Source organism: Heliconius melpomene, chromosome 6, assembly GCF_056956725.1.
Source record: "Heliconius melpomene rosina isolate 202511_hmr_F chromosome 6, ASM5695672v1, whole genome shotgun sequence".
Classification (NCBI taxonomy): domain Eukaryota; kingdom Metazoa; phylum Arthropoda; class Insecta; order Lepidoptera; family Nymphalidae; genus Heliconius; species Heliconius melpomene.
Window position 1 is genome coordinate 14,121,857 of NC_140394.1, and position 23,810 is coordinate 14,145,666.

General features: G+C 34.0%; 3 protein-coding genes across 5 annotated transcripts in view; 1 reads left to right on the plus strand and 2 right to left on the minus strand.

The window, feature by feature from the left end:
* alpha-Cat (catenin alpha) overlaps positions 1 to 16,009 on the minus strand; it is a 48,301-nt gene extending 32,292 nt beyond the window's left edge. For 2 of the 3 annotated variants that reach the window (XM_085187277.1, XM_085187279.1), the window contains exons 1-15: positions 15,813 to 16,009; positions 14,326 to 14,506; positions 13,949 to 14,095; positions 13,014 to 13,180; positions 12,426 to 12,635; positions 11,937 to 12,063; positions 11,004 to 11,065; positions 10,549 to 10,667; positions 9,384 to 9,468; positions 8,563 to 8,678; positions 7,788 to 7,905; positions 7,260 to 7,352; positions 6,189 to 6,345; positions 5,905 to 6,010; positions 5,235 to 5,329 (exon numbers count right to left, since the gene is read on the minus strand). In XM_085187277.1, the coding sequence (XP_085043403.1) occupies positions 5,235 to 5,329; positions 5,905 to 6,010; positions 6,189 to 6,345; positions 7,260 to 7,352; positions 7,788 to 7,905; positions 8,563 to 8,678; positions 9,384 to 9,468; positions 10,549 to 10,667; positions 11,004 to 11,065; positions 11,937 to 12,063; positions 12,426 to 12,635; positions 13,014 to 13,180; positions 13,949 to 14,095; positions 14,326 to 14,494 (1,771 nt within the window). In that variant the 5' untranslated portion in view covers positions 14,495 to 14,506; positions 15,813 to 16,009. The remainder of the gene's footprint in view (positions 1 to 5,234; positions 5,330 to 5,904; positions 6,011 to 6,188; positions 6,346 to 7,259; positions 7,353 to 7,787; positions 7,906 to 8,562; positions 8,679 to 9,383; positions 9,469 to 10,548; positions 10,668 to 11,003; positions 11,066 to 11,936; positions 12,064 to 12,425; positions 12,636 to 13,013; positions 13,181 to 13,948; positions 14,096 to 14,325; positions 14,507 to 15,812) is intronic. The other variant, XM_085187278.1, reaches the window with a different exon arrangement.
* On the plus strand, positions 1,227 to 4,688 carry LOC146538720 (larval cuticle protein LCP-17-like). Its single transcript, XM_085187331.1, has 4 exons — positions 1,227 to 1,334; positions 3,321 to 3,512; positions 3,887 to 3,994; positions 4,322 to 4,688. Exons 1-4 carry the CDS (start codon positions 1,332 to 1,334, stop codon positions 4,409 to 4,411), a joined length of 393 nt encoding a protein of 130 aa, XP_085043457.1. The 5' UTR covers positions 1,227 to 1,331; the 3' UTR covers positions 4,412 to 4,688.
* An 873-nt stretch (positions 16,010 to 16,882) lies between the features above and the next one.
* On the minus strand, positions 16,883 to 22,915 carry LOC146538721 (uncharacterized). The gene is made up of 5 exons (XM_085187087.1): positions 22,804 to 22,915; positions 19,507 to 20,065; positions 19,310 to 19,425; positions 19,002 to 19,129; positions 16,883 to 18,543 (listed from the first exon to the last, which is right to left on the minus strand). The coding sequence occupies exons 1-5, from the start codon at positions 22,913 to 22,915 to the stop codon at positions 17,854 to 17,856; spliced, it is 1,605 nt and encodes a 534-aa protein (XP_085043213.1). The 3' UTR covers positions 16,883 to 17,853.
* Positions 22,916 to 23,810: the final 895 nt, after the last annotated feature.

Below are 23,810 nucleotides of genomic sequence, written 5' to 3' on the forward strand. Positions count from 1 at the left end.
TAGCTCACGTCCTTCTAAAGCCGATTAACTAAAACTTAATTAATACTACTAGGTACTTACAAGCAGGCGAGTGTTTCACCTCCTCGCTCTTGTAACGAGGCTAAACGTAGCGTTGAGTTCGCTGCCAATGCCTCTATTCGGCAGATAGTGATAAACGGGACGTGCGTTAACGGGAACAGAGTGTCTTAACACTAGATTTGCACAGGTTCCCTCTGTCTACCCTGCAATGTGTCGATACAGATCGAAGCTATAAAACAATAATAATTACTGAATTGCAAATAGTACCAACCAAACAAAAGTGTGACAAAGTGGGATAACATTCAACATTTTAAAGATACCAAGACGTATCCCGCACGCAGCCGGGTAGGGAGAAGGTACCTGGTGTAGGATGTCTAGGTCGCCGTGGCTAAGTGGGACATCATAATCATCACTAATAGTGATAAGGTCGCCTTTGCATGCTAGTTATATTTCTACAGCTATCGATTTTCTTTTTTTTATTGTACTTATAGTTTGTGTATGCAATAAACAATTTTATGTATCTATCTATCTATTATATGACTGTAAACGCGAACGTTGTACATTCTGGAACCGATTCCAAGTGCGGCGTTGAGTTCCGTCACTCAACCCTCATTATCTCCGAAATTGAGCGGTGCGCGGGAAACGGAGTGTCTTAGCACATTCCCTTGAGACGACCTAGTTATATGCAGGATGTAGCGTAAGCGTAAAATTAATTACAAAATATACATATATTCATTTAATGACTTAGGTTTTTTGTCTAAGAGTTTGTTACAAATATATTAAACACTTTTTACTATACTGGCAATGAAGGTAACATAAGTTCTCGACATATTGACCCCATTTCAAGACGGATGAGTCTTTAATCCAAACTCGTTTTCAGTTAATATACTACATGCGTATGCAGTTTTTTAGCTTCCCGCTGTATCCCGCAAACAAGATAAAAGTTATCATTTTACGTTCGTTTTACATTCGCCAGTACTCGGAAAATGAAGCGCTGCGAGGTGTAGGGTGTGCCTTCTTTTCTGCCTCGCCTGATGTGCGAGATCCCAGCCGGGCAGATGAACAACAAACCGTTTCGAAATGTTATAGTACAAAAAGATGAACATTACTCATTTGAATTGCGCAACCGCTTACAAAGCAGTTATCGAGAATTGAATATTTTTAATTTATTTTCAAATATCGCCTTAAAAGCTGAGGTCACACTCATTGAGGTCACAAGCGTGCGACTGTAAGCGCGGGGTAAGTATTCCCTCCTAATAAATAGCACAACGTGACGCCGGCAAGCGCAGTCGCGAGCCTGACACCAACTTGCAATGGTGAGTAAGTGTTATTAACATTTTATATAAGGAGAAGTAAATTTTACTTTCGTGAAAATATTGAACGCAACAGGATTTGAAGCAGCGTTCATTTTGCACAGTATTTGTAACTTGTATTATGAAGAATAAATAAAAAATAATGATGAAAAATGTGATAGTTTAAAAAAAACATAAATTAAAGGAATTATTTAAAAACTTCTTTAATGTAATTGTTCTAAAATTTGTCAAGCAAAAACTGGACTTTTTGTTTTAACAAAAAATCCAACTGTCAAATAAAATAAATATAATTAAAACTAAATAATAAATAATCAATATATTGAGGCCATCGTGTAGTGTAACTGCAAACGTGATAGTTGCAGCTGCAGGTTCGATTCCCAGTAAACAATAAAATGAATCAATTACTTTCTTTTTCTAGTTGTGTAAAGACAAAGTGTCGTATTCTGACGGAAATTCGCGAGCTTAGTGTCTTAACTAGTGTTAAGGTTCACAGGTTCCCTCTGCTTACCCTGCTACGTACGGAATACGTAACGAAACACGCCTCCTGGAGAGAGGAAGAGCTTTCATTTGGTTCTATTTCTTAAAAATGTTTTAACCACGTTACAGAGATGTGGTTGCAATCGAATGCAGTAAGCCTAGCCTAGTCTTGCACCATCTCAGGGACAGAGTACCCTCTCCCCTACGCAGCCGGAGTTACTGTAACGGCCAATGGGGCTTACAGTTTTAATCTCAAGTTTATAAAAATGTGCTAAAAATACAAAAGCGGGCAAATAATTATAATTACTTTCCACCAACATCGAAGTCACAGCCGTCTTACTTTTAAGAGACGGGAGATCCATACAATTATATCGCTAATGTGGACCCCAGTATCATCCCCATAGCCTTCTTCAATAAGTGGCCTATCCAACTCAATAATATTTTTCAATTTGATCCCGCAGTTGCCGAGATTAGGGCGTTAATAATACTTTTAGAAGTAAAGGTAAACAAAAACTTACATATACATATAGACATAAACATAATTATATATTTACTCGCCCACATTACCCGAAGGTTAAATACCATCTTTGACATTTCAACTTAGTTTTTGGTGTCAATTCATAACTTTAGAGCGATTTTCATTTACGTTATGAATGAACTTATTATTTGTTCTAAATTCCTATATTATTCTGACAATTGACAGTATACTAGCTGTACATAGAAGGGTAGGCAGAGAGAAGCTCCTACCTCCTCCTGCCTACTGTTAACACACTCCGCTACCACCGCTACCACTTACAACGTGGGCTATAGAAAATTACCCATCATCGTATGCGCATACACATAAAACATTTCGTAAAATCGCCTCAAGTTATTTTCTTAGAAGGTCATCATGTAATTGATGGATGTTGCGCAACGACAGATTAATGTTTCAAGAGGTTACATTTATTCGTCTTTTGATGGGTTGCGGTTCATATCCTGTAAGTGGGTAAAAGTCGATTTTGATATATAATATATTCTAAGCAATTTCTAATTTTGTTAGTAATTAAGATCAACTATTTTCATGTTACCTTTAAATGTTATAATGCAAAATTGGTCTATATTTTAATTATTTGTACTAAGAGAGACCATAAAGCTACGAGTACTTGGGATATCAGAAAAATGTTATAAGATATTACATGGAGAGTTCGGGGAACCCAACACCGCACTCTATCTAATCGATAGAAATATACATAATTTAAATGGACATACTTTTACTGTCGTGTTAAATAACAAAAACACTAAGAATTACATTGGGCCAGGTCCTGGCGCAGAAGCACAAGGATGCAGGTGCAATCTACATTCGGAGAAATAAAATATTTAAAACTTCGGCGGAAAGTGTCTTTATGGGAACGATGTGTCTTAACGACAGGTTCCCAGTTTCCCTTTCCAAAAAAAAAACAATATCTTCTAGGCTATAGACTCTCACAATTTTTATAATGAAAGAATTAATGTACAAAAATAATTATATTCCAGAAACTCCTGATTTTATTAGCCGTTGTGGCGTATGCCTCAGGAGATGTAGCCCACATCGTGGGCAAGGAGGCCAGTGCCCAAATCCTGAAGCAGGAATTGGATGTGGGAGTCGATGGGCAGTACCAATGGGCCTATGAAACTGAGAACGGTATCGCTGCGAACGAGCAAGGTGCCCTTAAGAATGTACCTGGAGTGAGTATTTAATTTAGATTTTTAAAAAATCTTAACGCAGTGGGATTTGCATCAAATTAAAATTTATAATTAAAATTTTAAAAACTGTTTAATTTATTTTTGTTCTCATTCATAATCTTCGTTAAAATTTTTTTTAGAGGAATCAAGTCATCATAGTCATAATAGTCAACATTATATCTTTTGTTCAGTTTTCATATCAGGGACAACATGGATTGAAAGACGGAACCTAACTTAAAAGTTATGTTGGTCTAAACGCATATATTGCGTATCCCCGTATAGTTTACCCAACAAGAAATTTTGATACATAATCAAATATGCCATTACATTTATTTTATTCCATAGCAAATAACCAACTAACATTGTATTTTAACCAGGCCGAAGCCCCAGCCCAAGTAGTCCAAGGTCAAGCCAGATGGACCGCCCCTGATGGTCAAGTCATCGAGCTACAATACTCAGCTGACGAAAATGGTTTCCAGGCTCAGGTAAGACTTACATACATTTACTTTTCTTTAGATTCACGCTGCATCCCGTATATAGTGGAATAGTCAGTAGTGATATTTTCGGGGGGTGTGCTTAAATACTTGAGCTTTGAACAGATATGTTCGTGTAATTGTTGTTTGTTAATTTTTCAGGCCTAATTATGTTGTGAGAAAAATTTCTGGTGTGACATCCTAGCTCTCAAGCGGATGATCCGTTTTAGATTTATTTTTAGTTTGAAAGGTGACTTAGTCAAGGGTTCTTAACCATGAATCATGACAGTATGTTCAGCCGTTTTCAGATTATCAGCTCTTATTAAATCATTGTTACAGGGTCCCCACATCCCTACACCACCCCCGATTCCTGAAGCAATCATCCGCGCAATAGAATTCATCAAGGCAAATCCACCAAAAGAAGCTTAAATATTATAAATATCAAAACATCCTGTATAATATGATTAAATTGAAAAAGTATATTTCAAACAAAATTTAACCATAAATATGTTTAAATTTTTATATGAGACTTGAGAATGTGACTAGTCTGATTATTATTTCAATTTTATCATATTAAAAAAATACTCATATTTGTAAAAAAAATAAAACTAATATATAAAAACAACAACAACAATCTGTGATTTCTATGAAATCAGGAAACATTTTTATACTTGTGATAAAATAAAATAAAAAAATTTAAGAACTTTTTTTCTAAACTTCATTCATATTCGTAGCAAATAGATCTTTTAAAAGTAAAACAGAATAAAGTAACACACATACTGATAACTATAAAGTTAAGTTGCATTATTGTTACATTGAGGCTGTCGCAGATTCCTGGCATAAGGTTAGACTGTAAGCGCGATGACTTTGGGTTCGATTACGACTTAGGAAGATAAATATTCTCATTTTCTCGTTCGGTTAAAGAAGACAAAGCACACAGTCGAGATCCGCTACTGAGCAACGTCTCCAAAATGAAAACAAGAAGTAGGAACCGGAGTGTTTTTACCTAGTGTAAAGTGTGTTTCCTCTTCCTACTCTAATTAGTGTGCAGTTACAAATAGTATTTTAAAATGTCATTCAAAACAATTTATTGAAGTAAAAAACAAATTTCTTTCTTTCATGGAACTGCAGACTTGATGACTGATGACCATGTTTGATATTACTTTTAACTTAACACTTACAAGTTACTGAGTAAAAATGTTTTGACATACGGATACACACCAAACCAAAAAAAAATAGAATATCCACTTACCCTGATCTCGCAACACTGTGACAGCTTCTAACACTCGCTTTGTGTATATACAGGGCTCGTAATTATCCATTTCCTGAGTCACAACTGAACAGACCCTGTATAAAAAATAATAATCTTATTTATTTAAAATCACACATCAGGTTAGTGTTCAGACATTTAATTCCCCATTATATATGCATTTAGTGTATCATAAAATGGTTGCAAATTCAAATTATTCTTACATTTGAGCATATTTTTCATTAGTTATCTAATATTTTGGAGTCAGATGTCTCGAGCATGTAACTTCTTATTTTGGATAAAATTATTTGACTTTCACTTTTATATACGGAACGTACATGAGAAAATCTAGTTTTGAGAGTTTTTAATAATGTAAGGACATTTTTTATTTTTTTGTCTATTTGCCTTAAAACTAACATTCCCCTGACATTTAATATTTGCTTTATTTACATCAGTCCTAAAATAAAAAGTTGCCAATATAAAACAATAGGTTGGACAAAATTGTTACAATTTTTTTTTATTGGTTGAAATTTTATTTCTCAATGTGTGCATATTCTTTTGAAAATGATAATCTTATTAGAACACGACTGCCATTGAGATTAGTAAATAAAGAATTGCATATTTCTATCGAGCAAAGCTGCGAGCGGGTCGCTAGTAATTTAATATAAGGAACCTGGCTGCCCTCCCGCGTATGGCGCCGGCGGTGCGCTCCAAAGAGTCAGGATCGCCCTCTTGCAACGCCACTACGCATTTGTTCACATCTTCTAGTATGTGGTTTTCTGCAAAATTAAAGAAAAATATATATATAAATTTCAGATCAAAATTCACCAAAATCCTATGAAAGTTTAATTGTTTTCTGTTAAAAGTGAAGAGTCACACTAGGAACAAGCGAACATATCCAGCAAAAAGCCTTCAAAATCCATCAATACTGACTTGTCTTGTCTTTGCCTAACTTACCGCTGACGGCCAGGAAGTCGTCGATGGTGGTGATGTCGTCAACGGCGTCGGTGAGCAGGCGCACGGCTGCCTCCCATGCCCGCGCGAACGCGGACGCGTTCTCCTGCGCCACGCGCGAGCGCACGCGCGCCGCCAGCACGCGCGCCGCGTTTATCACCTGCACAATGTATGTTTATTATATACAGGATTATAAACGTAGGCACTTCTGCTTTCGGGAACAGCATATAGGTTAAAATATTTCATACTCATAAATTTAACTTGAACTTTATCGCCAATACCTACGACTCGATTACGGAATGAGCCGTGGGCGGCGGTATCCCTTTAATAGGTTTATGTGTGCGTGCGTCGTCCCTAACAGATGGCGTTTTATTAACAACATTTAAATACGAACCGCCAATACGAACGACAGTACTGGTTATGCAATATTCAATTCACTGCAAAATAGTGGTCGTGTCAGCATCCACGCAGACCGAAGGATCTTCAGTACAAAAACAAAGTTGCCCCCATTGATAAGATGCAAAAAATTCACGCAGGCCATCCCAAACTGCTGACTTATATTACCAAAACAACCGAATTCTGGATGCTCGTGTATGAGCAGTTTGGGTTAAGAGTGCTTTGAAGTGCACCAGACTATGGTTAGATGTACCCAGAGGCTTTGACGGATACTCGGTAGCAGTCAGCAAGAGATCCAGAAGAGATCTGTCGTTTTCCCTATCAGGTACTTACTTAGCTTTATGCTTTATCCCTAGTGGGATAGTAAGAGAGAGCGGAGCGCCAAACGCTACGGTCTCTACATGCCTCATTCGCCTCGTCCACTGTCATCAACCTTTTCATACATGGTCTCTGGGGGGTTCGCAAAAATTTTACGTGACATTCCCTCAATATCTTTGATACTGTGTTTTCGAAAGTCAACCGAGGTCTTTCCCTACCTCTCTTACAAATCACTGTTCCATCAGTTATTCTGGTAATATCTGATATCAATTGAGAGAGACCGTGAGCCTGAGCGAAGCTGTGATTCAAGCTACTCTATATGAAAAAAGTATAAAAATGTATAAAATACTATTATCTGACCTGAGGGCACAATGATTCAATCTGTCCGGCGGCGTGACGGACCATCTTGACACCGTCCTCGTTGTTAGACATAGAGCACACTAGATTTGCCACCTGTATGAAAAAAAGAGAGAAAAATACATATAAAATGGTGTAATATTTAAATCATATTAAAATAAAGAATGTTAATTACGATCATCAATGTTTGAGGCCGTAGCGGCGCAAGGGCCCAAGTGTGCGACTGTAAACGCGACAAGTTGTGGGATCAATTCTTGAAATATTTAATATTTTCCTTGCTTCACTCTGATATGAAGGCAAAGCCTGTTGACTTACAGTGTAGTAGCATGAACTAGTTAGCTACCCTCAAGCGATAATCGAACCCACAAGCATCGCGATGACAGTCACTGTAAGACTAACACAGCATTAAATTCCGCCACCCAGCAATCTTTAAAACTCGGCAAAAGGAATAAAACAGTGTCTCAAAACTGAAATTCCCACTGCTTACCCAGGTATATATAAAAAGTCATAAATAATCCACAAAAATATTACCTCAACCAATTTATTAGCGTGTTCGGTAAAAACGACGGCGTACTCTTCTACTTCTTTTTCGTTACCACTTCTAGCTGCCTCTAGAAGTACTAACAGAGGCACATTCGTCTCTAGGAAACTGTAAAAAAAGATATTGTAACTGTAAAAGAGGACATATAAAATTATAAAATAATAGTTTATTTTTTACAATAGAAATAAAAAAAAAAACAAAAATATTTTGCTATTTTTTAAGGCGAGGTAAATATATTAAGAGGAAAAAATATAACGTAGGAAACAGAATTAGTAGAAATTAGTAACAAATGGTATTAAATGGTAGTAATATAAAACTATAAAAAAGTGGTACATATTGCTATCACAAATTCCATCATAATTAAAATAAATCACTTGCATATTTCAATATTACAAAATCAGAAATTAATTTAATACAGTGAATTAACCGTTAAAAATAGATTTAAATAAAAAATTCTAAAAGCAATATGGTTAAGATGAATAACAAACATAAATATTTGTGGATAACATACGAAAATTCGAAAGACGCCGGACTTTAATCGGCGCTTCTTAAAACCATCCAAGAATTTTGCGTTTTTCTTAATGAGAGTGTTACCGTAAATATGTATTCCAATATTATATGTATGATATATTCAAAGTACTACTACACTTTAAAAAAAATTGACATAGAAAAAAACCGTAGAAATTCAAACAATCAATCAAATTATCCAACTACTATTACTAAATAGTAGAAAGTGGTAATAAATGGTAGAAAATTAAAACAAACCTATCGGAGACGTGATCCACGACGGCCTTACGTAGCTGACGACGCAAGTCCCTCGTTTTGCGACACATCTGCTCCAACGCGCGCTCGAGACCCTCAGATTGCTCCGCTCGACCGGCCTTTTAATGTGAAAATATATATTTTATACACTTTATCTTGTATATTGCTATATGCCAGCAGAAGGTACTAATGTTAAAATATTTCTTTTCCATTTTTCCTGATCAATTATTCAGATATTGTTTGTTGAGTGGCGGAACTCAATGCCACGTTTTGTCTTATTCCATTACATGTATAGCGAGAAAATTACTCCCTCAAGTGGCACACCTCTAAGTCACGTCTGTCTAGTATGGATATAATTATAAGTAACTATTAAATTAACACAGTTAGGAAACCAATGTTGTTATAGACAGCATCTGCAAGCACGGAGTTTACGGGTTTGATTCCTTTGAGGGGAAATGACAAAACTAAATGACGACGTTGTGTTTCGCTACTTAACATTCAATGTCACTAAACATAAAGTGTAGAATGGAATGTCTTGACACTGACAATGTTCTAGGAGAAACAGATAATAGGTTTCCGAACTTTAGCACATTGTTCACTCGGGAAGGAAATGATTAAAAGTTTGAAGTATTGTATATAGCTGTTTTCTGTAAATTATACAAATTGTTGTTCAAATTAAAAATGTACTTAAAAATGAAGCTACTTATTACAAGCACAGCCATAGACCATGAGTTCAATTACTATATAAAATCACTTAAAGAGAAACAAATAGTTTACAATTATCGAAAAATACAAAAATATTTTTTCAATACAAAGACACTTACATTAGCCATGTATTCATGTAACAAGTCCTGTAGAGCTTGCCGCACTGCGTTGCACTCCGCTACTATACGTTCGCGGCGTTCATCTCTGCAATTAGAAAAAATATTATTTGTATGGATAATCTGAATTACTTTTGTGTTAAAATCACATTCTCCCTTTATAAGCAGTATCTATATATCAAAAATAAAAATTCCAGCCATTTTGATTAAAAAATGAAGCCTGAAGAAAAAAACCTGTTATTGTTAACAGGTTTTTTCATTTATATCCAATGTGCAGACGATGATTACTTACAATTTTATTATAAGTTAGATAGATTGAAGTAGCAACATGTTTGTTATGTACGAGTATAACTGTATATTTATAGCTAATGTAGGTACCTTAAATTGAAATTTTATTTATTGTTCTATTCATTAAAAGTATTTATTAAAATAAATAGATTTATATATTTTAATACATTATAAACGTTTATTTAACTATTTATTAAAATAAAACAAAATTTATCAACAAACTAAAATAATTATTACTCAATTAAACAAATAAAATTTAGAAACTCAATAAATATAGAATATGAGAAAAAATCCATGGATTCACCGCGCACCGTCCGGGCCCGTCGCGTTGCAGAGAGAGGAGTTTGGAGAGTGCCTGGGACTTACGATCCAAGTGTAGGTTTAAGGGGCTCCACTGTCCGCGCTCCTCCCTCTACCTAACCAAATTTGAAAAGATCCTACTAATGCCGCCTTCGAAATACGTGCTAAAAATGAACTGATAATCGTTCTAGAAAGATCGAGACCGAGATCTTTTAATAAATTATAGAGAGATTTCGCTGTTATACCTCTCGCGCCTACCTCTACCGCGTACAAATTAACTCTAAATATTTATTATTTTAATAAACGTAACAGTTCGTCTCGATTATACTGCTCTGCACTGAATAAAAAAATGAAAGAACTTAAGAATGAATATAAATAAGAAATGTGATAGTTTGTGAGTTGTGTTAATTTCAATTTTACGCAAAAACTACTGAACGGATTTAGATGAAACTTTACAGTAACATAGCTTATACATCAGAAAATGACATAGGCACAATTTATGTGAAAATTTTGTTGATTTTGGCTACAATATAATACTAAATAAAGACCTATCTATATACAAGCTCAAATTTAGACTCACCGAGTACAAGAGCTATCTGCCATTAAAGCAGCCCCAGATATTATTGACTCGAGACGTTCCTCCAAAGAAGGCCGAGTTCTTAACTCAGAATAGGCCAGAGGCTCCATTACCATACGTTCCTAGGAAATAAACGGAGAAATGATTCACCACCACCAATTGAAGTCAGTCGAGACGCAGAGACACAAGTGTGTGACTGTAAGCGCGACGAGTTGCGGGTTTGATCCCCATTCGAGGAAATGAAATATTTATTTAAATTTATATTTTCACTTCTTCGCTCTAGTGTTGGGGGAAAGCGAGGCGCAATGCCACCAAAATTTGGCGGTTAGGTTCCCTCTGCCTACCCTGTTGTGCGCGGGATAAAGGGTAACCCAAAAAAAGTAATTACAAAAATCTGCACATTATATTTTTAAAAATAAAGAAACTATTAGAAAAACGGAAAAATAAAACATACTTACATCAAAATCGTCCAAAGCCTGAGCCAACTCGCCGGGACCTTCTATTGGCACTCTGTTACTACCTAAAAGAACACTTATAATATAGAAATCTATACATTTTATAAAATTATAACTAATCAATATCTGAAATGGAAGATGTATGAGGAAAACCTACTTATATATAGTTTATTTTTCAAACTTTCGTGTATTTTTATTTCAATTGGTTCATAAATAAATAACTTATAACAATATAAAGTATTTTGATCGAAAAAACTGCTAACCTTTGTTTATACCAAAACATTAGTTTATGTAATACAGTAGAAACTCGAATATCCGGCCCTCAGTTATACGGATTCGCGATTATCCAGATTACAGACCAATTGTATTAAAAATGTACAAGACCTACAAGTCGTATTTATGCCAGCATTTCATGTCATGATGAACCATTTCATGCCCTGGAAACAGCTCTAGTTTGAAAAACAAACAGAGGATACTGTGAGTTTACTACAGCTGAAACGAATTAGTGATTTAACAGCACTAAACAGAAAAAGTGATTTCAAATGGGAATTACCAAATAAACCAAATTAAATATTTTATTTCATGATTACCAAATACATATAGTAAACAAATTATTCGTACACACGTAACTCTTAATAATTTCGTAATAAACATTGATTTTCGTTGATATGAATTACTTGTTTTTATTAAACGTACGTACATTATGTACTTGCATATATGCTCAAAACCCGTTTACCCGATTTTCTTCATACTTTTGATTACCCGGATTTTTGATTATCCGAATGCCGAAACAACAATTAATCCGGTTAATCGAGTTTCTAGTGTAATATTATTAAAATTTAATAAAATAATTTAGGTTACTAAATAAACAACAGTGCTATTCAAGCAGGCGAAGCCGCGTTTGGATAGGTTATCAAATATACAAAAAAAACATACCAGAATTAGGCGGCAACGGTCTCCCTTGTGCTACCGCTGAAATGGTATCGACGGCTGAACACACAGCGCGGAGGACAAAATCACGATTCGCCTTCGCTGCTGCCAGTTCTGGATGTCGCACGTATACCTGAATAGAAAAAAAATAACATCTTTTAAAATGATATTCCACATTTTAGGAATGAAAAATACATTTTCTGAAACAATGAAAATAACATTACAATGAATCCTTTATCCTCGGTTCCTTTAACTCATTATGCCATCTCACAGCTTGTGCAACTAAGATACTTATGTAAGTATTTGACATGTGTCAAAACATACATTATTACACTAAAAAGACCAACTAATACCTGTAAACATTTCCTTCCAATTGATTATATGTCAAAAGACCTTTAGAATCTCACAAAACCTAACTAGAATAGATTGGTTTCTAGTTAGGTTTTGTGAGATTAACCATCATCACCACCATCTAAAACCACCTTCAAGCCTTACCTTGGAAGCAGTCAGCAGCATAGTGGAATGCTTCTTCAGAACAGCTCTTGCAGCTGCCAATTCGTCCTTCATTCTCGGTTCTTTTAGTTCCTTTTGCCTTCTTGCAGCTTGTGCAGCTAACTCGTTAGCAGATCGACCAAATTGTCGAGCTGATTCTAACAACTCAGATTGTGATGACGCTGATTTTAGCTTGTCGAGATCATTTTCCACCTGGATTTTTTAAATATAAGTATACTTGTATAATAAGTAGTGAAAATGTGGTAAATTATTGTATAGATAAATAAAGATTTAGTATTTGCCAAAACAATACAAAAGGAAAAAAATTACAGCTGATCCGAATTTAAAAAAAACAGATAATAAACTCGAGGCCACAGTGTTTGACTGTGAACACTACGGTTGTGTGTGCGATAAACACATGGGAGATTCATTTATTTTTTTTATTTTCACTTTTCCGCTTTAGTTCCCATTGCGCAAAGTCAATTTTCCTTCAAAAAATCGACCAAAAGTGAAAAATGGTGCGTGTCTTAGCACTAAGTTCCATCTACCTAACCTGCTACATCCGGGTGACAGCTTGAAACTAACACTTACCGTCCTCAAATTAGATAACAACAGGTGTACATCCACCATGTCCGCCAAAATTAGAAGTCTTGTGACAGCTGATAACAGACTCCTAGCCGCTCGGACCATGCTCGAACGAACTGATGACGCGCAAGGTTCCTCGGAGAACTCGCGAGCTGCTAAACTCATCGCTGCTCCTATTGTAAATTAATAAATAAATATTATGAATATACTTTTTTAGAAAACGAATATAAATTTGAACGTGGGATTTGAATCTGAGGCTTTAGGAAACTGTCCAAGCACTCTGACTAAACCACACATTGTCATCAAGCTATGTACGTCGGAGTTCTTATTTGTGTTGTTAGAATTTGGAATTAAGTTTGGCATAACCACTTTAAAATGTAAAAAATTATAAAACAATAATTTGTTTGATTGGATGAACTAAAATCAGGAACTATTGGTCCTAATGGACAAATTTTTTAGATAGCCCATACTAGTATGGCATGTAGATGCCTTACTGGAAATACATTGCTTTTCTGGGTATTTACATGTATTTCCATTTGATTGGTGTACAAGTCATATCCATTTATGACACTATATAAATAGTGTCATAAATGGATATAACTGAAGGAAGCCTTCTTATGAAGTCTTCCTTGTCATAATTGGTTCAAAAATTTAAAATATTGATTAAAAATCTATACTCAAAAAAGATAATTGACCACATTTTTTTTGCTTCACGCTGTATCCCTAACGAGGTAGTCAGAGGGAATAGAGCATCAAACCACTATCATCCACCAGCATACATGTCCTTCTTGGAGCAGGGATCCTCGCGCTTTTAGTGATCTGCCTACTGTATCATTGACTTTGTACTCTCGAAGGTCAATCGAAAACAAGCAACAGAGGTCCCCCCTGCTTCTCTTACTACCACAAACTTTCCTACAAAGCTGAGGACGATTTGTACTTACCAGCCTTCCTAACCTCTTCTACAGCTGCCAACATCTCCTGAGTTATTTCGGGGTTTTCGTAAGCGATAGTCTGACCTCGCTCTATGAAGATTTCCGTTGCGCGCTCCACTGTGGCCACTAGAGCACTGGCTCGCTTCGATTTACCAGCTTAAATGAGAAAGATATATGTATATGCTAATTCAATACTAGTAGCACTTTTTTAACTAAAACGAAAGATGCTTTTAAGTATTGTCTAGTTATTCTGATTTTTCAGTGATAAGCCTTTCTACCAGAGTGATAAGATGTAAATAATATTTGGAAATTGAGCCCAAAACCATCGGGTTTACAATCAAATTTTGAAAAATACAATTGTCAATCAATGATACAAAACAACTCACGTCGTTTCTTCTTAGCAGCCTTGTCCTTGCTATTAACAAGGGTGGTCACTTGCAAGACCAGCGGCTCCAGGGTACGTTCCACCGACATGGTCCTGATCTCCAGGTTCTTTGGATCCCACTTGAGGATCAGCTGTCCTGAGGTGCCGTAGGGGTCGGCTAATGTTGACATATTAGCTGCAATCTATTAAATATTAATTAGCAATACTAATTGTAATACAATTGAATTAAAAATTTTAATGATAAGATAATTTTTTCTTTTTCAGTTTCACTGTTAATCCCAAATATAGCAAGGTAGAAAGAGGAAAACTGGTGTTAAAACGTCATGTTACACTCAATTTTCAAGACTTTATATATGTTTTTTGGTTTCCATTTGTGTCCTTGTCCATATTTTTTACTGACTTCAAAAAGAAGGAGGTTATCAATTCGACTGTATTTTTTTTTAGCTTCATATTGTATGCCTTCACATAGCATGGTAGGCAGAGGAAACTCTAAGTACCTAATATTAAGACACTTATGCGCATTTGAAAATGACATTATTTTTTTATTTATAAACCACTACATGTTAATAAAATTTTAAGAAAAATTGTTTTGGGTTTATATTATATTGATACATCCTCCCAATAAGTTTTTGTCCTATACCTTACATGTACTGACAGCAATAAGCTATATTTTTATTATATGTGTACATCATATTCATTGTTGCACTAGAAATTTCTGAACTTCAATAGATCTTTAACTGTGCATTTTTAACAACTTCATATTTTTACTTGCATTCTCCACTTTCCCTCTGAATTTAAAATATTGCATTCTAGATAAGGCTATTATGGTGCAGGGGCACAAGAACCATGCACTGTGCAAACAACAAAAAATAAGATCTATGATTTTTATTATAAACATTTATTATACACATATATTTAGATTTATGTATTTTTGGAAATCCAACATTTCAAACACTTCACAGTAACTTGATAACTATGTCTAGTCTGTATCATAGCCCACATGATGCAGAAGATATGTTGTAGTAAGGATTATTCTTATAGTCTTAGTGAGGACAACTATAAGCTATGTTACATGAAGGTGAAGCAGCAAGTTAAGGCTAGTGTACTTTATTCAATAGCTCTCGTTAAGTTAGTGCATTATATCTAGTAATTAATCAAAGCAATAAGTTATCTGTTTGCCCTAGTCGTGAATAATCTTATAGCTTTGAACAAGCTATGTGAAAGTACTTATGAGTCATCCGACAAATCGATTTCTTAGATGGGTTTTCCATAAACTTAGATTAAAATCTACCATTTCTAAACAAAATTATTAATTTTCAATGCAGGTACAATTCAAAAGATTTTAGTATAGTAAAAATAAACAATAACCAAGCTTTATATATAACACGATTTATTAAAAAACATACGATTTTAATACAAATTGTTTCAACGAAATGACATCTTAATTTGGTAGAATAAAATATTGACATTTATAATTTAGACTTTTACCTTAAATTTGATGGCTTTTCCGTTGTATTTACACTATAAATATATTAAACTAACTAAATTATAATATGTTAGACTTAAATTCACACAATTATTTACAAAATATGACGAATAAATTGAGAAAATCGGCAAAAACAGGTGAAATATTCACGTAGGCGTGTCAAAAACAATATCACTGGGTCAATGTTGCTAGTCCGTTTCATATATTTAATTTATACAAAATTAATGTTACTAGTATAATTTTTTTTATTATATTAAAATTACTGGCAAAGCAGGTTAAATAGTCACAAGATTAGGAAACTATTTAAAATTTGAACCGTAATATCAAATGGCTGTTATTATAGTGTATATTATGTAGTGTTAATCTATTATTTTATCCTATTTTTATAAAATAACTTTTCTATACTGAAACCGACTCTACTGTCGTAAAGTTAGGGAAAGATAAAATTAAACACGTTTGCATGTATTCGTTTATACATATACATATGTTATTTATATTATAAATTTAAAAAGTTGTGTTCAGTGATAAAATACTATTTATATTTCACAACACGTTTTCTGGATTGGTAAGTACATATATTTTTTTTAATTTGGGATAAGTGATACGCGACATAGGGAAATATAACACAAATAAGGTGAATGGAAAAAAAGCTAGTGAAATAAAATAAAATTCAATATAATTAAATAAATAGAAATAACTTATATTTATTTATTTTTTTAAAATATGATGCAAAATTTGAGCCTTATCGGCTTTAAAGTATCGGCCGACTCACATCACCGCCTGACAGCAAGCACCATCCTCACCTCCCTCAAATTCGACTCTTGTGCAGCCTCAGTCGCTGGTCATAAAAGTCCGCAAAACTATTTAAACATACATATGAAATTATATTATGGCTATAATTGGCTAATGACTATTTGTATAAAGTGAAATAGTATTGTTATTTCAGGGTAATCTTAGTTAAATCCGATTTAGACCACTTTTAGTATTTTTTTTATATTTACCTTTTCTAATTTCTAATAATATTATACATATTTTATTTTAATATAAATTATATTTAAGAGTGCTACCTACAGCTACTTACTTTCAAGATTTATCCTTAGCGGGGTAGCCAGAGAGAATGGAGCCCCAAACGGTACGCTCTCTGCATATCTCTTTAACCTTGTCCATGGACAACCTCTTCCCCCTGCCTTACTTACCACTCACTTTTCCTTCATAAATCTTTTTTGCCATTCTTTTTCCTTACTCATTCTTGATGACTGACTACTGATGTTTGCCCGCTTCGCTGTGCCCAAAACATTGAATCACGTTTTTCTTCATCCTATCCATCCATCCATCTGAGACCCTCGCGTAGTACAAAAGTACTTTAATAATTTAGCTTATAATTATGTTATCCTATCGTTATGGATAAGTTCAGTGATAGTGTATGTGCATAACCACTTCGCATCATTCATCACTTAATAAAGGACATGAATGAAGCAAAAACTGTAATTATTTGCACGATTATATTAAATGCGTAGCTGGATAACTTTTATTTTTATAGTAATATTTATTCAATGCAAACAACGCGTGAAATTCCGCGAAGGGAAAGCCAGTTTTTATATATTTAAAAATTAAGTGAGATTTGCGATTGGCGCTTAGCGAAAAAATATCCTGTTATAACAAATCTATCTATCTATATATATAAAATCGAAAGGTCACTCACTCATCACGAAATCTCAAAAACTACATGTGCTAGGAATCTCAAATTTTGCATAGGAGTTACTTATAGGACGTAGGTGCTCGCTAAGACGGGAATTTGCAATATTCGATTTCAAAGGGGTTGTTTTTGGGGTCGAAAGTTTGTATGAAACTTCGTTACTACAAATGCTAGGAGTCTCAAATTTTGCGTAGAGGTCACTAGGACGTAGTCATGGAGACAGAAATTAATAATAACATAGTTCACGCGGATGAAACCGCGAGCGGGCCGGTAGTTATGAATAAGTCTTACAGTACAAATTGTGTATATTTGTGTGAGTAAGAACACAGATTTTTAGATGTTTTCTTTTATTTTAAACTTAAATCAAATGCATCTTCCAATTCCTTAAACATATCAGTATGACCATCGGTACTATTACTCGTAGTAGAGAAAAGATTATTTAAATCTTCTTTTATTATATTTTCTATTTGCTTTTTCTTCTCATCGTCTTTTATAGTCTGTATTTCAGAATTATTTAAAAAAATATTTACATCTAAACTATAATTTTCTAAAGTTGTATAATTCATAGTTTTAGATGATTTATTAATTGTTGTAGGAATAATATTTTTTTTTGTTGTTTTTTCTTTTTCACTAAATGTGTGATCTACTTTTTTATTCATTCTATATTTTTCAGTAGTTTTTATATTTTTATCAGAAGTGTCTTTTTGTAAGACTTTAGTTACTTCTGTATCTTGATCATATTTTTCCATGGAATTAATTACTGATTCCTTATTTTCTGTAGCAATAAGATGTTGAGCTCGTCTATTAAGATATAAATTATTAATAACCAATTTAGTGGATTCTTTGTTTTCTATTTTAAAGAATGTGATATTCTCTTCTGGATGATCGTCATCTGTAAAAGTTCTTAGTTTTTTAGTTTTAGACGCTTTGTGTAAACTGCCGAACTGTTCATAGTACGGTGTACGTATGCCAAACTTTGGTGGTATTTTGCTTGAAATATCGGGATTCTTAGTTTTTATTTTACTTTTTTTATGATGCCTGTAACAATAAAATAAATATTATTTTAAAAAGCAGCTTCAGGCCCTAGTATAGGAAGACAAGCAAAGACAGCCTAGTATCAGACATTCCATTCTAAATAATTGTTGTCTATTATAATATGTCTGGAATGAGCGAGATCACAAATAACTGTTTTAAATCAAAACATCACTAAGGTGGCATAACTATGTACAAGATATAAAGAGTCCATCCGGGAAGCCCTACATCTGGTTTGGCTTTTATATTTTTTTGTTTAAGCAAAATATGAATGTATTTGGAATTATTACACAACCATGTGAATTTTAATTATATAGAATCTACCCTTATTTCATCCGACAACTGGTAATTGCCAAACAAGTATCAGTGTAGGGTGGCAATCGAACTCATTTCTTGATTTACTAACCACATCCACGTAACGAATAAAAATAAATAATAACCTATGAGTTTTCACATTTCTAACAGTTGTTGGCTCATTATCAGACATATCCATAATCTCCTTTTCGACAACCGTTTTAACGCTTTCAACATTTAATTCGTTTGTATTTATTTTTTCGGCTTCTTCTTCAAATGTATCATTTTGTCCTTTACCTTTAACAGATTTCGATCTTTCAACATTTGATTTACTTTTGAATTTTCTCTTACTACTATTTATTTCAATGCTACTTGGATAAAGAGTTATATACGTTAACGTTTTGGAAGCCTTCGTTTTTATTACTTTACTTTTTATAATCTGTGGTTCTTCTTTATTTTTCATTCTCTTTACTTCACTTTTTAAAGTCTCCTTTTCGTCTTTGTGTTCTTCTTCGTCAGAATTCTTATCGTCTTCTGCTTCAGAACTATTAGAATTTCTTTCTATATTTCCATATTTATTTTCAATCTCATCACTAATCATATTGACACTTTTAATTATAGATTGTACAATTTGTTTATTCTTTTTAATCAAATTATCATATTTATGTAAAATATCTCGGATCATACTTTCAGCAATAACTTTTAATTCCTCTTTAGGTCGACTTAAATTGCGTCGAAAAAGCACCAACTTTTTTAGAAGCCTTGAAATTACTCTTTTAGAATCTTTATTATATATTATATTAATAAATTTCGTTAGTTTATTGTTTTTATCCATCTGCCTTAATAATTGGTCTAGATTTGCACGCACTTTACTAGGATTCCTACTTAAATCACCAAGTTTATCGCTTAAAAGTCTCCTTGTACCGAGATCTTCAAAATAATCTTCAAAGGAATATTCTTTAAGTTGGTCACCAGCTGTGTCAAAGATTTCTGTTATTTCGTCATCGCTTAAGGATTTCATGATATCTATTACATTTATAAGAAGTTGAGTAAGCGACTGTGGCTCATTCTGCCTTTTAGATTTGATTTTTACACCGTCTCTTAAAACATTTTTAATTTTATCTACAAATTCTTGTATATTAGTAAGCAGATGAATATCTTTATCGTTTTCTAATTCGAATACGGTTTCTAGTTCCAGATTAACACTTTGGGATTTAGTGCTTATGGTGGCATCTAAAAATTAAATTTCATGAAAAACACACAGCTACCCTTTTCGTAGTACTAATCTAATAAAGCTAGCGAGTTGGTACTTGCCGCATTTTACCAGAACGGAGAAATAAAAAATAGCTTAATTGTAATCATTTTATCGAGTGTAGGGTGAATCTACAACCCTCTAGACTCTAAATAAGACTGTTCCACTGCGCCACGTAGGCGTCAAATGAAGAACAGTTGATATATTTTATACATTTTGTAAGAACGTTGTCAGTTGGTTTGGGTACATTGAACGAATGAGTGATGAAAGAATGGCAAAAAGATTTATGATGGAAAAGTGAGCTGTAAGAGAGGTAGGGGGAGACCTACGTGGACCATTGAAAACACAGTATCAAAGATACTCGAGGAAGGTCACGTAAAAACCATAAGGACTCCCCGGAGGGCATTCATCATACAGAGGTTGACAGTGAACGAGGCGAAAGAGGTATGTAGAGACCGTAGTGCTTGGCGCTCCATTCTCTCAGTGAAGCTTAGTTAAGTTATTTTTAAAATGTGTAAGTATGAAAATATGTATTTATATTATACAAAATATAGAAGTAGCCATGGGTTTAAATACAACAATAAAGATATTTGTTCCCGCATTTGGGTATGATAAAAAATGTAATATAGTCTTAAGGGGTGACCCTCAAAGACTAATAAATAAAGATATATTAGATAGATATAAAAAAAATTTAAATAGATACACACCAAATAAACATAAAACCAGTACTACGAGACACCACATTGTATTACATACTAGTAGTCACTAGTCAGCGCCTGCGAGGCTGCCTGCGGGTTTACGTATATAATTACGAGTACCAGATACCATTATAGCAACGTAGAGTTTGGGAATCTAGTATTAAGACAACTTGTTTCTCTCATGCCCTTCAATTAAGGGAAGCAAATATAATATAAGAAAACAATAGACCTGAAAGTACAAAAATAAAAACAACCCCCAATAGTTTATTACTATAACAGTAGGGCCTTTTCTCCAATCTTCAAAAAAATTTCTATATAATTTGGTCTCGATTGTTAACCCTAATAAACTATTCGGCGAAGCGCAGCGTTTTAACATTAGGTTCTCAGGTTCCCTCTGCCTACTATCCCTCTGCCTGCTATGTGCGCGATTTTGCACAAAGTTAGTGTTTAATCAGTCGGATCAGATCAGATCAGCTTCACGCAGTATCAAGCAGAGGGAACTTAGTGTTAAGACACTCCGTTCCCCACTTTCTGTCGAATTGTTGAGGCATTGCGTGTTGAGTGGCGGAACTCAACGCCGCGCTTTGCCTCGCCACCAGAGCGAATAAATGAAAATATAAACGTAAATAAATATTTCACTTACACCTTATAGTTACACCTACTACACACGTATTTATTTATTTATTATATTATAATTATAAAACATAATTACACTAAATATACGTATTATATCTTCTTACTTGGTTCTATATTTTTTTTCTGACTCAGCAATTCCTCTTTAACAAACAAACGTAACATTTTCATTTCAAATACATAAGTTAATATTTATACACAAAAATATATTTTATTATATGTGACAAATTTTATAGCAGAATTGGTTTATTCAAAGTCAATATATTTTCATGAGGAAATTGTGTATATTTATAGTATTGTTGTATTGTACAGAAAATATGTTTATATGTAGATGTGAGTATAGTCGGCGAGGCTTAAGCTGAGAAGCTTTGTATTACTGCTTTGTGTGACTGTCTCTAAAAGTGGAACCAAAGACAAAATAATTTTAGATCCCTTTTAAAACATTCAAACATAAAAAACTATATTAATTGTTCTACAAGAGACGTATCGATGTATTCACATAAAACACCGAATTAATAGTAACGACCTGTTAGGTCGTTATTGTTTTACCCAATAAATACACCAATTAAAAATAATCATGAAATAATATTAAATTTTATTTGAAATTGCAATTGACAATTATGTGGCTGAGAAAATTCAAGAAAACGTTCGTTTGTTTTGTCTCGGGTTTCTGCGAGCTTTGAATGAAAACGTTAAACGACATTTGTTATTATTTGTGACCTGAATATTGTTGTGATGTGGATATGCTGCGGCCGGCAGCTTTATTGCTGCTGGAGTAACAACTAATAAAGATTGTTTGTATTTGAATTGTTTGTATACATCCGGAAATATCTGAGCATCGACAGACGCCATTTGTCGCATCGGAAAATAATCTATGTATTTTCTAAGTGGACACTCCTATTGTACAGCGACAGAGCCAAATGTATCTTTACTTTTAATAAACTTAACACAAAAAATATATATATATGGAATGAAATATGTGACACTGTCATCAGTACAAGCGCGGCCTTGAGTTCTGCCACTCAACATGCAATGCCTCCAGAATTCGGCAGAAAGTGGGGAACGGACAGTTACACTAGGCCTACACACCCTCTGCCTACTCTGGGGTGTGCGGTATGCAGCGTGGCCGGCCGGCCAGTATAAGAATGTAAGTAATCTCACAAATGCCAAAGAGTGGAATCGAGCCCACAACTGTCGCGTTTACATTTATTTTTATTCATACTTATAGAAAAATGTACTAATTTCATATATGTTTTTAGCAAGAGAGAGACAACATATGAGAAAGAGTCTATATTACCCTTATAAAACAACTCACAAATCAATTTACTTGAAATACAGAAGACTTGATTATGATTATATTACAGAACCGACCACTTCTATTTACTTACCTAATTTTGATAAAACTATCAGTACCAATGAATCTCCGAAAATATCAGGAACTGCTTCTGCTTCAATTTCTTCTTTGTTAGATCTAAATTCTTCTGATATAACTAGTGTCATAAGTATAAGTCCTTCCTATCCTAGGACTAGTAGAGTCGTAGATGAGACAACTAATAATGCTATACCTGATATAAATCCAAATGTAACTGCCACAATTTTGATCATTGATAATACAACTACAGAAGTATTGAGTGAATCTGAGAGATTAAGAGAAGAAATTTCTACATTAATTTCGGACACTTCTAGTCTCATTTCTCCGCCATCATTCGAGGCATATTCTCCAGGATCAATTCAGACATCGAGCTCTTGTAAGTACATACATATTTTTAGGATTTCGTATTTCGAAATTAAGATCGCTTCGTTGACCGTCTGTCAAGACCATTTATGTATCTCGAGTGACATTAATATTGAAAATACAGGTCTAATGTCTTTTAAAACACAGAAACAATTTGTGTTTTTTTTTGTGTTTTAAAAGATCTTTACAGAAAAAAATAACTATGCATTATTATCGAGGCCGTCGTCGTCGTCAGTGACTGTAACCGCGACGGTCGCTGGTTCATTGCATTGCCTCTTGTCACCAGGTTATCTGCAACTTACAATAAAAAAATACATTTTCAGCTACTTTAATACACACAACAACTCAAAATCCAATTGCCAAAGAAATTAAAGAGTTGAGCCACAAAGATGGATATTTCACAGCGAGCTCAATCGTGTTGTTGAAAACTTTGGCATCGATGGACGGAAATTACGTAAAATGTTTATTGGCTTCTTTAAATTTACAGATTCAAAGGTACCTTTCTTGATCACCATTAATTTATGTTTTGTTCTTGGTATGGATATATAACAGGAAACGCGATGGTTCCGGGTTCGATTCCCAATTGAGGCAATGAATGAATTTAATTTTTGCGCTTTAGTAAGATTAATTTTCCCCACTAAACACTTTATTTGTCAAAAA

Excerpts from the sequence above, each read along its gene's own strand:
- LOC146538720 (XM_085187331.1), top strand. Across the intron at positions 3,513-3,886 it reads CCCTTAAGAATGTACCTGGA|GCCGAAGCCCCAGCCCAAGT; the intron begins GTGAGTATTTAA and ends TATTTTAACCAG. Across the intron at positions 3,995-4,321 it reads AAAATGGTTTCCAGGCTCAG|GGTCCCCACATCCCTACACC; the intron begins GTAAGACTTACA and ends TCATTGTTACAG.
- LOC146538721 (XM_085187087.1), bottom strand. The coding sequence starts at position 22,915 with ATGACACTAGTTATATCAGAAGAATTTAGATCTAACAAAGAAGAAATT. Across the intron at positions 20,066-22,803 it reads GATAGTTTTATCAAAATTAG|ATGCCACCATAAGCACTAAA; the intron begins GTAAGTAAATAG and ends TTTAATTTTTAG. Across the intron at positions 19,426-19,506 it reads GCTGAAAGTATGATCCGAGA|TGATGAGATTGAAAATAAAT; the intron begins TATTTTACATAA and ends CAATATGATTAG.